We start from the raw sequence: 18,083 nt of genomic DNA, 5'->3' as shown, positions 1-18,083 counted from the left end.
GCGGCCAATTATCGCGGCAATGTCTCGCCGATGTTTTGTTAATTAGACGGCGCTGGAACAACCATTGTCCTTCGCAACCCTAGCCGCCTGTCCGGGTAGGATTTATAAAGGCTTGTATTATTAGCTAGCTCATTATGGTGACCACTTTTGACAAAGTTTATTAAATTTTTAACTTTCCCAAATCTAGCTTTCAATTAACTTCTGGCGTGGGAAAATTGGATACCCCTTGTACTTTATAACGAGACCTTAAAATTTAAATATTTGTAATAAGAAGGAAATAATAAAGTCTATAAAACCCAGAGCTTTTGTATAAAAATGTATTTATTCTCATCTGATACACAGCGGTATGATTTGATACAATTTTATTAAATGTCTACCTACCTATCTACACAGCATTTAAAGCCAGCCGCGTCTGTGCTTTCGTGTTTATAAATGTTATACGCAACTTGATGACTCATGAGATTTTATGATACAGTTAAGACACATAAAGGTGACAAACTTGTGAGCCTGGGAAGAAAATAAAATTCACATTCTAGACAACCACATTGAGCCGCGAACGAAACAATCCTTCTGGATCACAAAGTTGAATTCGTAAATTCAAAGCATTTTAGAAAAAATAAGATGCACAAACTCGGCTAACTTTAAAAATAAATATAAATCTATTTCAACAATATAAATATCTATAAAATATTCACTGGTTAGTCATAAAACGATGTACATATTTATGATAAAATCGACTTTAAACATAAGTGGCATATTCAATTACTTTCGATATATATAAATTATTTATTAAAAACTTAAACCTATTAGGACGAGTCACTACTGCTGTGTTTCGAATATATTTATTTCGATTGTATTTTAGCTAGTAACGTGGGTACTTGTCGTATTAATAGTAGATTAATTTATGGGTTATAAAATAAAAATTGCCCTGTGACATGACCAAGTTAGAAGTCCTGGCAGGCAAATTTAAAAACAAACTTATATGTAGGAAGAGCAAGCTAGTACGAGTATCATCAAGGTTCAGCAAACAAAATTGAACCATTTATATAAAAATGAAAAGTTCGGCCACCTACTACTATAACACGATCTTGTAATCAACGCGTACTGTCTGTGTGTCGGCCGTAAATTGTTCGTTAAAATTCATTTACTACTCATTATTACTTTAAGCAATGATACCCGACACTACATCGCACAACCTCTCATTGGTGTTACCATAACAATAATTATCTACGTATTCATTTATTAACAATATTTCACGCATTTCTATTGGCATGCCGCTGTGGGCGGTAAGAGCTTTTCAATCGAGGTCTAGCACAATTGTCTACTATAACTAGGTATTACAAAAAATATAGTGCTTTTAATTTACTCTATTTTGATTTATTTTATTCTGATCCTTTAAATCTTCTTTCAGTATTCGTTATTAGTAGAGTAATATTTAAAACAATTTATTCAAACCACTATTAAAAATACTCTTAATTAATATCATTCCCAAAATTCTATCTACAGATACAACAATGTTTATGCATAATACTTACTAAACACAGACACTGCGTCCACATCAGTAGTCACTACATGTTAACATCATTATTAGACAATGATCGCTGAAATCGTTGAGCTTAAAATAATTAAACAGGAACCAGTTTCAAGTTAGAGGTCCGCTGTATACACAATGTCTACTTTATCAATTGTTATCACAAAATATTAATTTTGAGTATCGCGGCGTAGTCGTACCTGATTTAACATGAATATCAATCTTATCAACCACTACCACGGCAATGTCGAGCGCCGTACAAGTACACACATAGCGACCACATTCATTCTATAATCAGTGCTTATAGAACACGTCCATATTCGTCAAACAAATCGAAGTCAAAGTCAAACCCAGTAACCTACATCTCTATAAACTAACGCAGTCTTTTCCACTCGCACTCATTAATGCCCAAATATATCAAGTAAATGAAAACATCATTCCAAAAAACAAGGACATCCTCAACTGATATTTTTTGTCTCGATATGAAGGGCACAATATGAACAAATATAATAATTTCAGTTATTCATTCTTTTACATTTATAATAAACAGGAGAGGACAGGACATTACTTATCAATATTGAAGCTTAATACGCACAGCACCATCGCTCTGTCATGCAAAGTAGACATTTCATTGTAGAGTTCCATACATAAGGACCCAACGACGCCTAACCTAATTAGCCATTTACCGCGTGTGTATTCTTTATTGTGCTCGCCAGGTTATGAGAATTCCAAGCTTCCTGGCGATCTGACTCAGCAAATATTCCATATAAAAAGAGAAAAATCACAACCGATCCGATCAAACTACAATCATATCGTAAATACATACAAACACTTGATAAAATAAACCATCCATTCTTATCAATAGACGAATCTTATCAATAAATAAACAATTTAGCACGATATAGGACCAACAATGAATGTCACTTACCTAAAGCCATATTACATTAAAATTAGATAAATACGTTCGTTGGAAGCATGACATGTATTTATTTTGTAAAAAGTAATAAATTATTCTTATATTTTTTGCAAAATGTATATTGTCTTTCAAATCTGCCGCGCGATCGCTCGACTCATTTCATTTGTTACGCTATTACTTGCACTTATTGTAATTAAGTTTACATTATTTTTAAGCTAAAACATATAGAACATTCATTCGAAAGTCGATATGTGAATTGGCTTACGTGAGACAGAGACAGACAATATTGGATGAACTATTCTCTGTCACACATGAGGTATGTTAATTAAGGCCAATTTTCAAGTTTTAAAAATATTCGCTATTAACTAATATAAATGAACATATAAAATATTGATTTTAAAATGGTTTTGTAATAAATTCTATGTTTCATCGTATATTTATGTATAACAAATAATATATGTACGAGGCTTTGAGGCCAATTCATTGAGTTAAATATTTACAGTTCAGGTTAAAAAAACTAAGGTTTAACAATAAACTTTTAAAAAGACGATTAATATTTAATGTTAAAATGTGATGTTGCTTTTTCGAAAATATCTTTCCCTTTGCAATTCAGAGGATTATCGGAATTATTACAAATATCATACTTCTAATATAATAGACTTTTCTAAATAGGACTTATTTATTCCTCTTGAGCGAAATTTCAAATCATTATCTAATAAAAAGACGTTAAAATACTGCAGCTGTGAGAGGGCCTGTCACTATCTCGCCAGGTGGAGCCTGCGTCGTGTACGTGTTGCGCTCGCTTCTGTGCTCGTAACCTTCGGGCAAGCGATACATAGTGCTTAGTGTGGGCCGTCGAGTGTTGTTCTTTTTCCCCAATTCGTCACGTCTTGAGCTAATTCATTGTTATGTTATTGTTTTAAAAAGGGCAATATTACTTGTCCTTATCACTGATGTCTTCATCAGATTTGTGAGCGGGTGTCTTGGCGCGGGGCTAGGAGTCCCGGTCGCGGTCGCGGTCGCGGTCGCGGGGTGTAAGGCGAGCAAGGGAGTAGGTCTCGGGCTGGAACGTGGGCGGACACTGCAGGTGCGGGTACACCGTGCGGGGGGTGGCCGACCGCGGGGGCGGCGGGGGCTGCAACATTACAATTATTCATTCTGGAGCCGAATTTCGGAACTCAAATCATTAACTGCATAAGTGTTTAATTGGGTCGCACATATGGTGTAAAAGATACATTAAGTTCAAACATGAACGGAAGACACTTCAAACCGTTGGCTGATTATGTTGAGTTAACCTTCCCTAATGGTGTTTGGAACCAGGTTTAAACGTTGCGGACCTAGGGTAAAGACAGAGAATAACTCTTTTCAAAAAGCTACAAAGTAAGAAATTGAGTGATGGAACACAACATACGGGAACCGACGGCGCAGCTGGCGGGCCCAGCTTCCCCGAGAACATGAGCCGCAGTCGCGCCACGGCCGGGCTGCGGTCGCCGGCGGCGGAGTGCACGCGGTCGTTGCGTCGCAGCCAGCGCTCGGCCGCGCCCGCATCGCCGCCCGGGCGCACTTCCTCGGGGTACACGATCTTCTCATAACTATAAAAAATAAATCTAATTATGCAGCAGATACTTCATAAAATAAAAATCATGTATATATATATATATATATATTACAACTTAAAATAAATAGATTATATCATCATATACAGGATTACTGGTATCTTAACGCAGAACCTTCCAAAGGCGCATAAGGTACATAGAGACTAACATCTTTTGTTCTACGACTGTTGTCAATAAATACAAAATTTTACCTTTTTTATTTTTAACGTCTTTTCTATAAAACGTTAACTCTATGTTCGATTCCGCTACATAACGCTACTGTACTGTCTCGTGTTGCAGATTGTATTTTTTGTATGAAAATAAACTACGAATCACGAAAAATCGCAGAATAAAAGTTGCTTGTTTTGATGTACCCGAGTAGTCTTTAAGAGGTTTTGCATTTGCATGATCCTTCAAAAAACTACAGAATAAAATCCGCATTCCGCACACCTTTGTGATGTTCTGTTAAGAAGTTATCGGGATAATTATAGACTATATTTTCAAACTGCATAATTCAGTAATAGTATTGTGTGTACGTCGAGACTCACCCGTCGGCGCCGCGCACGGACAGCGGCTGGGCGTCGCCGCGCCGCCGCGCACTCAGCTGCAAACACACGGCGACACGACTCAATCATATCCAGTGCGCTAATTGCTGACATTGCAGTAAGATTTATTCAAGTCTTAACTTTACGACCTACCGTCACCTAGAAACCGAACTAACATTTTTTGGTGACGCAAATTCTAGCAATTGTGTATAAACGTCAAATTAAAATAAACCGCAAAGGGGTAATGCAGCCAGCCTTCTTGGAACCCTTCCAAGCGGCGACGAGCTGGATTTATTGGCTGTATGGCTTTATTATTTACTAGCTTTATTTATCCTAACTACATAAAATAATTCGCGTGTGTATTTTTTAATTTTACAATATTTCAGAATCCATTAATCCAATTTATGTGCTGTAAAGGACAAAATTTATCTTCGTGAAATTCTCTTGATGATGAAATAACTTTTAATCATAAGGAGCAATATGATGTGTAATAATTATTGTCATAATGCACCTTTTAATTTACATTATCTTTTTACATTTAAAGTAAAGATTTTCGTTAGCGCTTTTTTTTCTGATTACTTATCAGTGTTGATTGATCTCGCTGAAAACTAATTTATTTCAAAACAAATACCTATATGCCTCTCGGATAATGTAGCTTACTAATGGAAAATAATTTTTGAAATTGGTTTGGTACACAACAAACTCACAAACGCTGACCTCTCTATAATATTAGTTAGTATGGATAATATAATTATTATTTTTGTAATTAATCTTTTAAAATAAACAAATAAGATAAACCGCAGTATTTCATATGAATTTCAAATTATGATAGTCACACAGATAAATATTTATTTAGCGCTCCTGAGAAAGTCTTGACGTCTCTCAAGTGTCTGTTTGTCTGTCAGTTCGTCTGTCTAGACGGTCTAGATTTACTTGACCTTTGTCTTCTATCTATCAACACCAAATCATAACGTAAACATAAAGGTTGGTCACATAAAATCTAACTATATGAATAACTAGATGTTGCCGGGGGCTTCGCTCCCGTGGGAGTTTTGAAATAAAATATAGCCTATACCAATCTTGGCGTATATTTCTAATGGTGAAAGAATTTCTGAAATCGGTTCAGTAGTTTCGAAGATTACCGTCCTCAAACATACAAACTCACAAACGCTTACCTCTTTATAATACCAGTATAGTAATAATAACCGCAGTGAGAGACCTCGGCTTGGTTCTACCTAGAGATTTATTTTCTTTTTACAGAGAAACAAACAACTTTATCGAGACTTGGCTAGTTTTTACAGAATGTTTTTGAGATGAGATGTAATATACCTGAATATCCGGCAGTGGTCGCTGCGCCAGAGCGTTATGTTGTTCCGACCTCGGCAATTCGCCGTAGATCACATCAGGCACGATCCTGTCCAATCTCTTCTGCAACTCCTTGGCAGCCTTCTTCTCCTCCCTCCCCTCTCGTTCCCTCTCTCTTTCCCTCTCCTGTCCTCTGTCTCGCTCTACGCCCATCAAAACGCGGTTGGTGTATACTTGGCGACGTTCTTCCTCTTGCTTCTTGAGCATGAACTCTTCGAGAGTAACGAATCTATAAAACAGATAAAAATACAAATAATCCCAAGTCCTATATTTTAGAGACGCGAATATTTCTCACGATTTTAACTGTAGACATTCCACTATACTAACGCGAGACAACAACAAAAATAAAGCAATAATGTTTCATGCTAGTTGTTCGGGGCTAGGTTTACAATATTACACTTGCCCGACGAGAGAGTCTGGCGCGGCCGCGGGCGGCGACACCAGGGCGCTGGGCTCCAACTCCAGCAGGTTGGGGTTGGACGCGTGCATGTAGTGCAGCGGCGACGGCCGCCGGCCGCTGCGGTGCGGCGGCGGCTGCGGCGGCTGCGGCGGTTGCGGCTGCGGCTGCGGCTGCGGCTGCGGCTGCGGTTTGCGACCACGTGTACGAAAGTTGTTTTTAAATTAACATTAAATATTTTAGAAAATTGATAAGACTTATTTATCGTTCATATTACGAGAAAACTGTTCTATATTATTCTCTTTCCCCTTCTCTTCCTGTACTTCACGTAACTATTTACAAATTCAACAAAATCTAACCTTAGAAGGCTTGGTTTCATCCTTGTTCTTATGCCTGGAAAAGAACCTCAAATACTTTCGATCCAAGCTGGTGGCCGCGTGCACACTTTCCTGTGATTCGCTCCTCGGCGTCCTGTGCGCCAACTTCTTCAGAGAGCCGAATTTGGACTTGTCCTTCTCTTTCTCTCTGTCGCGGTCTCGCTCGCTCCGCCGCTCGGAGCTCTCCGTGTCGGACTCCGTGTCCGAGTAATCCGTCTCGGAGAACTGTTTGGAAATGTCAGTCTGAAAATAAAAGTATAATATTCAAATTTTAGTTACGAAGTCGAATACATAATAAAATAACAATAGTCGTTGGATGGCATAAACTAGCTTCCGCGTGGAAACTATAATAATATACCATGTAAACTTCTGATTGTTTACAATAAAGCTTAAAATTATAAGGGACTAAACATTTTTGATAAAACATAACTGTTAGAGTACAGATCGTTTATCCTTGCTTCAACATATCATTACCTGCTTGGCGGCGGTGAGCGGCGGCAGCAAGGTGGCCTTGTGTATGAGCTGTATCCAGGTGGTCATGGCGTCGTGCGAGTCGCACGCGAAGTAGAACGCCGTGCCCGTGTGGTACACCTTGAACGCGTGCGCGCGCGACTTCACCTCCACTGCCGCGGACACCGTGAAGCCTTCCAGGTAGATCATGCAGTCGGCGCGGTTGCACTGAAACACCATATCTAACTATTCATTTCAATTCATCATATACATGACAATCGTTCAAATACATGATCCGTAAGCTGGTGGCAAAAGTGCTCAATTCGCACGAAAGTATTGTATAATTTGCACGTGAGAAAAATGTTTGTCATAACATATATAGTTGAAATGAATTGCAATGAGCGCTGTGAACCTCGACGGAGCGGTACGCGTAGAGCAGGTTGTGCGCGAGCAGCAGCTGTCGACGCGCCCAGCGCACGGCCGCGCGCGCGCGCACGCGCTGCCACACGCCGCCGCCCGCGCCTGCGCCCGCGGCCAGCGCGCGCGCCGGCACCATGCGACGCTCTGTCACCGTACAACAAGTAAACAATCGTCAACAATAAAGGACATTGGATTTAACCTCCGGCAAATCCTTGTTTCTAAGGCAACTCGTTTGGACACAATGAATTTTTAATAAAATATATGAATTGTTCACATGATGTCAAAAAAATAATATGATAAAAATTCACTCAAATGTGAAATATAACATTATCTTTTAAAAAGTTTGATATTCCTGATTCCTGCTACTCATTCACTCGCGTGGTCACTTGATCTAGCTAGGAATCCGTGCGCACCCAGTTTTATTACCCGAGATGGCCTGATGACGCCTGCTTTTGTTATAGCCTCGCCATTCCAACAGTACTTAAAGCTAAACGCAGATTATTAATTCCACATATTTCTGAACATTAAACAGCCGAACTGACAATGGAAAACATTGAGTGAAATAAAATATTAACCTAATGAATTTTACGTTTCAATTAAAAAAGAAACTATAATTTCAATATATATATTTATTATCGTAATATCGAAGCTATTATGATTATTTAAGAAACAACCTTTCCTTTAACGGGATTCCCTGTTTAGTGATTCACAGATTACAAACCATTTTTAGAAAACTATTTTGTTAAATCTTAAGTTATTTTATTTGTAGAATTTTTGACCATGAATTTGAACTCACTGGCTAAAATGGAGCTCTTCTTCTTCAAACTCCTCGATTTGGAGGTCGGGAAGATGCTCTTGCTGGCAGAGGACGGGGTGTGAGCGGGAGAGAGTATGACGTCACCGTCTCGGCGGGGCGGGGGCGCTGCGGGGGAGGTCGCCGGTGACGCGGGGGAGGGCGGAGACTCCAGGTTGATGGGGGGGAGCTCGCGACGTTCTGACGGGATCAGTTTGATCTCGTGCTTGGTGATGTGTCGCAAAGGCAGAGAGATCTGAGAGAAGACTTTATGATTAGCAATGGGAAGAAACGTAAGATACTAGACGTTATATGATTTATTTTCAATGGATGGTTAACGTCAGTCCATAAATTAACTACGCAAATGCATTTTTAGTCTCTAAATTTGAATTTTAAAGTCATACCAAAATCCCGACGATAATTATATCTAAGGCTCAAAACCTACAATCGACAAAACATTTTAAATAATGATGACCTGATTGGCGTCAATGTGTTTCTTGAGCGGAGAGTAGTCAGTGGGCGGCGTGACGTGCTGCGGGCGCGGGACGGCGCGCAGCGGCGGGTACAGCGGGGCCGCGGGCGGGGGCGAGGGCGGGGCGGCGGGCGGCGGCGGCCGCGGGGGAGGGGGGGGCGCGCGCGACGCGGGCCTGCAAAGGCAACTTCACTCGTTATCTAAACCCGTCCTGCAGACTGTATGTAACAGCTGGACGGCGCCGTACCTGCCGCGCGCGTCGAGCTCGTGCAGCGACCGCCGGCGCTCCAGCACGCCGAGGTTGAGGGTCTCCAGCGCGCGCTGGCGGGCGCTAGCGCTGGCTCCGAACGGGAACTCCGTGCCGTCCGCGTCGTCTGCCGTGCGGGATTTCTGATGGACGAGTATTTTCCCGAAATAGTAATAATCATATAAATAAGTAATGTTTAAAAAATCTGGCGCCATTTTAGGGAAAAATCTCTGATAGTGACAGATAATATGAATAAGATACCCCAAATTAAGTTCCTGTGTTATGGGATGCTAACTCAACTTATACACACATAAAACACCGTCCAAAACCCAAATTAACCCGGCAAAGAACAATGTTCATTAAAACTTGAAACCAGCACCTTCGATGTATCAATCCGACATGATGATTATTAAACAGCAGAAGTTATTTTAATTCTCCAGGAACTAATAAAAAATAAATAGGTAACCTGTTGTTGCAGAATAGCCTCGCCGATGGCAGAACTAGACTTCTTAAAGTCCAAGATCTGATCTGCTTTTTCTGCTGAGTGGACGAGGATTGTCGGACTGCAAACATAAACGAAATGCGTAGATAATTCTTGAACAAGTCAAGCAACTCAAGTTTCCAAATAGTAAATATATTATATTATCATAATAATAATACATCCGGTTTTACCTGTCGGTGGGCGTGCTAGAAGCCTCAGGTATCACCTGCGTGATCAGATCACTTGGCTCGTTGCTGCCTCCGAAGTCGTACGCCGGCGTGGAGTGGCTCTTGTCCAGCTTGCCGCGTGGCGGCGTGGTGGGGGGCGGAGGCGCGGCGGGTGAGGGGGCGCGGGGCGGCCGCGCCGGCAGCACGCCCAGGCAGGTGCGCGGCCGCGGGGACAGTTCTAACCCTGTGCTGCATGATAGCGCCTAAATAGAAATATTTGACCGTTTGAAAATTGGTCCAGTTTGCGGTTTTAAAATCAGGTGATGTTACCTCTTTTATCACTGCACTGCCACAAAAAATACAAATCAATATATATCGACGTGAGAGAAGGATAAACAAACAAAATCACTTAATATTAGTACAATATAGAAAGATTAAGAAAAATTACGGTGCGAAACGTGGGCAGGTATAAATAAAGTGCGCAACCTTGTCTCTCCTGTAGAAGGCGTGGTCGGGCTCCGGACCGCGGTCCCAGCGCTGCGAGCGCAGCTGCTGCCAGAACTGCGGATCACCACAACATTACAATAGCTAATATGTCAACTGTTATGTCAGCAGGGTCCAACCCCATTACTGCACGACGTCGACGTCCGTAACCGAATCAAAGCAGAATTGCAGTGCATCGTAATCCGTCAATGTCTAATCTTACAGCGAAGCACGACAAAGATCTGAGGCCGCAATCTAAGGAGACTTTGGGCTCCAAATGCTTAACAATCCATAAGGGTTCCATGTTCAAAAAATAAAAACCATGGCGCTATGAATTCCTGGGAAAAAGTTTCTTGACAGACGGACAACGAAGTAATACTCAGTTCTTAGTGTAATTTTTTTATTTAGTTCCTGCAAATTCAAATAATAAAATCGATATAAATAGTTATAAGTTACTATTTTGTACTTGGCTGTTTATTACCTAAATAAAGATAAATAAAAACATTTAAAAGCTATAAGTGCCCGTTTTTAATTTTTAAGACACGAAATCCTAAAAACAGCTGACGCAGCGTTGATTGTATAAGCCGAACATATGGTACACCGCAGTTATGTACACACCTATAATAATATTCTCTCACTTCAAAGTGATTAACTTGTAAGACAATTTTAGTTAGTTTAACCTGCCACAGGTTAAACTAAATTGTCTAACAATAATCTTAATAATACCCTCTGTAAAGATATGCAATAAACATAAATACCTGTTCGATAGTGAGCGAGGGCCTCGTGTCGACGGGACTGCTGCCGCTGATGCTGTGCCGGCGCTGCGGCGCTGCGCGCGGCGGCGGTGGGTATAGTCTGGTACATCGAGGAACATTACAAAGGAAGTCTCTTAAGAGTGATGTTGCGTACTTAGTCCTTTAGTCCGTTGCTCGAAGATGACGCTCGTATATGTTTACATTTATGATGATTTAATGAAGGGATGCTTCTGCCAGCGGCGCCGACCACCATACTTAGATGCCGGTCATCCTCGATACTGCGACCGGCGCCGGTGACAAAGCACCGGGTCAAGTACGCAACTTCAATAAAATGATGAATGATTTCGCGTGTTTGTGTCAAAATTAAGGATTTTATTTCATTTGATTGGAAATATATAACGATTTAAGACTGAAAGTTTTTTGGCCAAAATCAAAATCAAAATCAAATCATCACAGGCACTTTTTCACGTCATATTCTAAATTAAATTATATGTACGAAAGCTACAAACTACTAGGCCAACAAACACAGGCAGCCATATAAGTTACAAGCTCACTGCCTCGGTTGGCTCTCTATATGACATCAATTTGTTGAAACGTCTTTGAAACAGTTAAATAGTATCTATTAGGAAAAGAGTGATGTATAGAAGTGACCTGGTGCTGGAGAGGTGGTGCGTGGGCGAGGCGGGCGGCGACAGCTCGCTGCCGGACGAGGTCGGTGACCCCGCGCGCGGCGCCGGCTCCTCCCGCAGGGGGGACGGCGTGTATCTAGGAAAAGATTCTTCTTCTTCATCGTGTCCAACTGACTATATACTACATGTTCGCCGCGAACTTAGACCTCACGAACACATATTTGATGATTTTTTACAAAATTGTGAATTGACAGATCCTACAAACCTTTAAAATTACATCATAATCAGACTAACGATTCGAAAGTTATCGCGTTACAAACATATATAGATAAATAAATACAAAAAATATATTTTTGTCCCAAGTTGATTTGTATTTGCATTGTTGGAGCCCAGGGACCACTTATTCTTCGCCACTTCGCACAGTTCGGTCATCCTTAGTAGTTAAGACCATTCATGTTGTCAATAACATGGAGCAAGCAAACCAGTAGCCACCGCAGCCTGTGAGCGCCTGCAACATCAGGAGTGCCACATACGCGTCGCCAGCCCTCAATCTTTTCACGTCCTTTTTGTAGTACCTATCTAGGGTAAAGCATGGCACAAGCTCGGGGTACACTGTTGTGCCATCCCACTAGTACACTGAGCAAGGAGCTATGATACGTAAAGAAGCTAGATGGTATAGTGACCTTTGTGCGGTGATCTTGTGCAGGCGATGTAGCCGCGGCGTGGCGAGCGCGGCGGGCGTGAGGCGCGCGCGGCGGCGCACGCGCAGCGCCAGCGCCGGCTGCGCGGCCGCGCTCGCCGCCAGCAGCCGCAGCACCGCGCCGCCGCCCCAGCCCACCACGCAGCGACCCGACACCTGGACCGGACACCACTTACATTCAATGCCAACGTTATACTAACAGGTAACAGTGCTCTAGACCTCATCTTTCCCTGGAGCGATGCGAGGGGGAAAAATCGAATGTATGAACACATTCTCACTGCCATCCATTTTCATTTCGAAACTATTCGTAGGAAAAACGGGTGGTAGACTCACTGTGATAATGAAATGAATGAACAGCAGACCGACCTGCACGATCTCGTCCCCGTCGTGCAGCGCGCCCGAGGCGTGCGCGGGCGAGCCGAAGCGGATGTCGGCGAGCTGCAGGTGTCCGCAGCAGGACGGCACCACGTCGAAGCCCAGCGGCCGCTCGCCCTGCCGCAGCGACACCGTTTCTAGCGACGCCGGCTGCAGGATCAGCGGGTCGCACACGTCCTGTATGCAATATTTGCTGGTCACTCCTTTTTGATTTAGCGATTCAAACCAGTCCCATAGAATTGTACTAAAAATGAACCGAATTTCAGTGGACACAATGAAACTCAACAAATGATCACTTCTTTAAAAATTCAAATTTATTAAACAAAATTTATTTCAGACCGAAGTTTCAACTCTCTCTGATTTCTTACAAAGCCGCACACCACCAAGCGTCGACTCCACTTCAAACAGTCATCGGCATCTTTAGTGTTAGTAGTCAGAGCATCCTTGACGATGTCGTCTCAAGCCCCTTCCGCTAGGCTCATGTTAAACACCGACCTGTATAATGTAGTCGGCCTGCAGGGCGGCGCGCGCGGCGGCGGCGGCCACCGCGCGCGCCGGCTGCTCAGCGAAGCGGTCGCGCTGCGCGCTCGTGCACGCTTCCAGCGCCAGCTTCAGCAGCGCCGCCGCGCGCTCCGCCAGCCCCGACCCGCTCCACCGCTCCAGCCACCACACCAGCGGCTTCACCGCGCGCACCTACACATCTTTTTACTTTAAAAGGCAACTCGATATACTTTCTTATATTTTTTAAAGTTATTGGTGAGTGATCCTAACTTTGACTTAGATATAATAAACTCAAGCGCTGCATCGATTAGACGTCGATTATCTAATTCATTATTTTAAACTTAATTATCGTTTATTAAATATATAAATGTAACCACTGACTGCGGATCTTAGCTCTAACGTGGATATGGTTAAGTTTATGCCAAAATTGTAGATGCCCAAAAATTGTTTGCTTCCATTTTGCTTTTATTAGTGGGAACCTATAATTGAACCTATAATAAATAAACCGATATTTTAAGCGACTATTCTGTATATATAGCTGTTGGTTCTCCTAAGAATAAATAAATAAAACACTCATCGTGGTACAGTTCTGCGCTCCGAACAGATATGTGCAGCGCCAAAGACTATTTTTAATATGATTATGATCTCTTCTACCTTAATTAGTGTAACAGACAAGGTTTCTTTACTATATGAATTAAATAAAACATTGTAGTACTTAAGTTAGCTTTAAATACTCAATATTTTATTGCATCCATATAGTAACACAAGCACCAAACAAAGACAATAATAGCCTTCCCATTCTAGGTCCAGTTCATCCAGTTCTTAAAGATCATAACAATGTACTACAGCTATGTACATTCGAGGTAGAACTAAGAATCTCATATAAACATGGCGAAGCCTTTAGTGTGGAGTGAATGATACAAATCAGGCTTACACGGCCAATGTGTGAAGAAGTGTTGCATTAGTGTGTGTACCCTACTTGAGAAATGAGATATGTGCCGGTCACTCACGGTGCTGGCGACGTCGGCCAAGGCCTGCGGGTCGAGGCGCGCGTCGGGCTGCAGCCGCAGCGCGCGCGCCAGCGACGTCGCCACCGCCGACAGCCGCATCGCCAGCTGCTGCACGCACTCGCGCCGCGCTTCGTATTGCTATGATTTACCAAATCCATTATCGCCTATCTATACTCATACTATTATATAAAGAGGTAATCGTTTGTGAGTTTGTATGCATGAGTTGGGTAATCTCCGAAACTACCGAACCGATTTCAAAAATTCTTTCACCATTAGAAAGGTACATTATCCAAGATTGCTATAAGCTATATTTCATCTCAAAATTCCCATGGGAGCGAAGCCCCGGGCAACTAGTTAATAATATAAAAGGAATTCATAAAACGAAGGCTAACGCGAGTCCATTTGATACGAGATAAGCGTACAACAGGAACTTAAAATTTTCCTAGATAATTAACCTTTCCGTACATCTGCTGTGACGCAGCAGTCAAAACATTGAGGGCTATTGGGGCTAGGGACCTAGTACTGTTAGCCCCATCGTTTTCTTCATTTATAACTTATAAGAATTTAATCATCTACATCCTGATATAAATACAAAACCAGCTCATGCAATTTATAAGATTAAAACAAAACAAAAGAAAACATTCTCTTAATATTTTACATATTTTAATCTCCTGAAATTAAGAAAATGGCCAACAAAATTTATTTCATGTTGAAGGTATGAATGAATGAATACATATGAATACATATTAACTTAATATTTAGTAACAAATACTTTCAGTAGCCCTTGTATTTGATTGGTTAATGGTAAATATTAATAATAAATAGTATTAAAAAATAATTGTGCCTGTAAAAAATTGTTCCTTGGAAATACAAAGAACTGATAAACAACATAACTTCTTTCATTCCATAAATTATAGTTGCAACAATTTAGCAATCCTTCGCTTGTAGTAATAAAACAGTAGTAAACTACTGTGCCTGAAGCGTGGAAGCAGATAACAATACAGATAGCACAGTGGTGAGTCACACTTTTGCATTCCCGCCCGACCCACAGCTTGATGGATATATAGGTACAGATAAAGACGGTGACAGCCCCTGCTATAAATAGTGGCAATCTTGCACTCACTGACACATTAATTACTGCAGTTGTGCAACATACAAATACGTTAAAAAATACTTGTAAATGTAGACAATTGATTTTATATGACACTAGATGTTGCCCGGGGCTTCGCCCCCGTTGGAATTTTGAGATAAAATATGGCTATAGCCATCTTGGATAATGCACCATTCAAATGGTGAAAGAATTTTTTAAATTAGTTCGGTAGTTTCAGAGATTACCTGCCTCAAACATATAAACTCACAAACGCTTACCTCTTTATAATAATAGTAATATAAACTAAACTAGATAAATAATACACAGCTACATTTTGATACTTTTATTGGTGGTATGAAATTGGACAGAAAAAATCTGCTTTATGTAATCATTTTGTAGGTAAGCAGCACAGGTATGCATACTTTATAGTGAATTTGACTATTACAATAATCACTATGCATCACTTCAATTTATCAATCAAACTTTAAAAAACACAAATAAAAAAATGCAATTTTATAAATAAAAATAATCTTCCAATGCGCCACAGGGAGGCAACGTGCCCAGTATACTGGCAGCGTTGCCCCGTTGTATCACGAGACTTACACGCTGAGCAAAAAAGCTGCCAGCCCTCGAGTCTCCTGTTGCCTCCACGAGGCGCGTCGTTATTTCTCTTAAAATTGCCTTGCTTCAGGACCCCAAGGACCCATCGTTTCAACAGCAAAAGGAATAAATAATCACTATGCTGATAAATATGTCACAGATCTTCTGTCTCTCTCATACTTCTTTAAAAAATATGTAGTGGCCGGAAAATGTACAAGAGTCCCTGTTTTAAGAACAGATAATCATAATTTGGCTAATGTCAGAATTTTTAAACAGTCACTAATTCAATAGAAGAACATCTATAGCTTTAAACCTGAAAAAAATAAAATAAAGTAATAGGATTCCTAATCCTACCTAATATCCTCAGTAATATTATAAATGTGTGTGTGTGTGGGTGAATTTCATGAGCGTTTAGAACTCTGCCGTGGTTAGTGTTTATTAAATTGTACCATACACAGTAATCAATTTCATTATCCTATTTTATAAATAAGTACTGGTACAGTGATAATTTTATAAATAAGTACTGGTACAATGATAATTTTATAAATGTTTAATTATTTTTAATATTCTTTATTAAATAAAATGTGCGACACTAATGAAACGCTACACGCCGCGTTCAAACTGTCGTGAAATTCAACAAGTAAGTTTGTTTGTTTATTTGTTTGTCACCTCTTCCACTCTATCTCCTTAATCAATCTTCTTTAAATTTTGCATACATGTAGTTTGAAGTATGAAGACGGACATAGGGACACCTTTCATCCCGGAAAATCCCGGAAAACTGTTCCCGTGGAAAAGTAACGCGGGCGAAGCGGCGAGCAACAGCTAGTAATTAATATAGTTGTTAGACAACTGCTGTAAATGGAGGCTTCCTAACATTATTACTAGTTTTTTATTACATTTAAACAAGGTGTAATGAAGCGAAACTCACAAAGTTGCGTAAGTGCTCGACCGCTTCCAGCAACAATTCCTGATGGCCAATAATGTGCATGCCGAGGTATTCCAGGTCGTCGCATCTCAGGGTCAGCAGCTTGGCCCCATCCAGCTGCCGTCGCCGCAGCTCGGGAATATAGCGGGCCACCGTAGGCCCCAACCCTGCGACACAAGACACTGAGTCAGCTGACACCGACAGGATACACTTTGTAACATAATTCAAGTGTAAATCAAACCCACCTGAAAGCCAGTCCGCCACTTGATCCGGGGTCCATTCTGCAACATTTAAACTAGCCATTTGGAGGAACAGGGGGCATGTTTTGATCACAATCAGCTTTTAAAAATAGGAAAGCGGTGGACAAACATTAACAGAACAACAAAATTCTGATGGATGACTGACATAGCGTCACAGTCACACAGCACAGATAAGTTATTAAATGTCAATGTCATATCGACCTGAAAAAACAAATGTCAAAATAAACAAAAAAATGATATTAAAATAAAACTATATTTAGTTTATAATGCTAAAAAACATGTATATAAATTGAAATAATAATAATTTTATAAGAAATTAAAGCTAACTAAATAACTCGCGGTGAATTATGTAGATAAGATATGCAGTGATATCTCGTGGCTGAATACGTGTAATCCGTTTATTAACCTTGTTACTAGATGGCACTAGTAGTAAATTACAATTTAATGCCAGCTCTTCACTGTCTACTGTCGGCGAACTCAGACAATAGGGCAGATAAGATCTTCAGTCAAAATCAAGTCTATATCAATTTATGACAACAGTTGACCAAATAATGCAGTACATAACCTAAAATAGTGTTATTATTTTCAGGATAATCCACTAAATCCTTCCGTTTTCCTTTAAAATGGCACCACGATTGCGTAGAAGGTATTTTTGTCGTAAATCTGCAACAATATTGAAAATTGGCGCGTTTTGCCTCCATTGGCAATGTTTGTATACCTCAGTTGTACCAGTAGCGCCATCTGCGCTGAGCTTTGCCTAATATGCCCTATTTGATTGATCAACCCCTTAACAAAACAAGCAACATTAGAAATTGGAATTTTGAATAGGTATGTAAATATTTTATTTTGTGTTTTCATGGTTATTCGTAGGTATATATACTGTACCTAGCTCATATTTTATAACGTATATTACTGTCGAAATTACATTAATAAATTGGCATAATAACGTAAGTATACTTAGATTCTTTTGTCATAAAAAACTTAAAATAACCTTAAAAA

The 18,083-nt window shown here is 40.7% G+C and overlaps 1 protein-coding gene across 3 annotated transcripts; it reads right to left on the bottom strand.

The window, feature by feature from the left end:
• Nucleotides 1–303: 303 nt before the first annotated feature.
• On the bottom strand, nt 304–17,246 carry cnk (connector enhancer of ksr). Of its 3 annotated transcripts, none has more exons than XM_053746458.2 (22): nt 17,070–17,246; nt 16,828–16,991; nt 14,210–14,347; nt 13,194–13,391; nt 12,690–12,875; nt 12,307–12,479; nt 11,646–11,759; nt 10,998–11,094; nt 10,243–10,317; nt 9,781–10,019; nt 9,575–9,671; nt 9,109–9,251; nt 8,865–9,036; nt 8,393–8,645; nt 7,589–7,740; nt 7,201–7,404; nt 6,709–6,969; nt 6,356–6,540; nt 5,917–6,181; nt 4,591–4,646; nt 3,859–4,039; nt 304–3,582 (listed from the first exon to the last, which is right to left on the bottom strand). In XM_053746458.2, the coding sequence occupies exons 1-22, from the start codon at nt 17,125–17,127 to the stop codon at nt 3,442–3,444; spliced, it is 3,552 nt and encodes a 1,183-aa protein (XP_053602433.1). In that variant the 5' UTR covers nt 17,128–17,246; the 3' UTR covers nt 304–3,441. The 3 variants fall into 3 exon arrangements, with proteins under 3 accessions (XP_053602433.1, XP_053602434.1, XP_053602435.1); XM_053746459.2 differs by having other exon boundaries at nt 6,356–6,534; XM_053746460.2 differs by having other exon boundaries at nt 6,356–6,528.
• Between the last annotated feature and the right edge of the window lie 837 nt (nt 17,247–18,083).

The sequence above is a fragment of the Plodia interpunctella genome, chromosome 6, assembly GCF_027563975.2.
Source record: "Plodia interpunctella isolate USDA-ARS_2022_Savannah chromosome 6, ilPloInte3.2, whole genome shotgun sequence".
NCBI classification, from domain to species: Eukaryota; Metazoa; Arthropoda; class Insecta; order Lepidoptera; family Pyralidae; genus Plodia; species Plodia interpunctella.
The sequence above is the reverse complement of the archived record's forward strand: the minus strand, read 5'-3'. Positions and strand labels throughout refer to the sequence as shown.

Bases quoted from the DNA above. Each gene is read 5' to 3' on its own strand.
- cnk (XM_053746458.2), bottom strand. From the start codon at position 17,127: ATGGCTAGTTTAAATGTTGCAGAATGGACCCCGGATCAAGTGGCGGAC. The intron at 12,876-13,193 runs GTCGGTGTTTAA...TATTGCATACAG, and splicing joins AGGCCGACTACATTATACAG to GACGTGTGCGACCCGCTGAT. The intron at 9,672-9,780 runs GTAAAACCGGAT...TTATGTTTGCAG, and splicing joins TCTAGCACGCCCACCGACAG to TCCGACAATCCTCGTCCACT.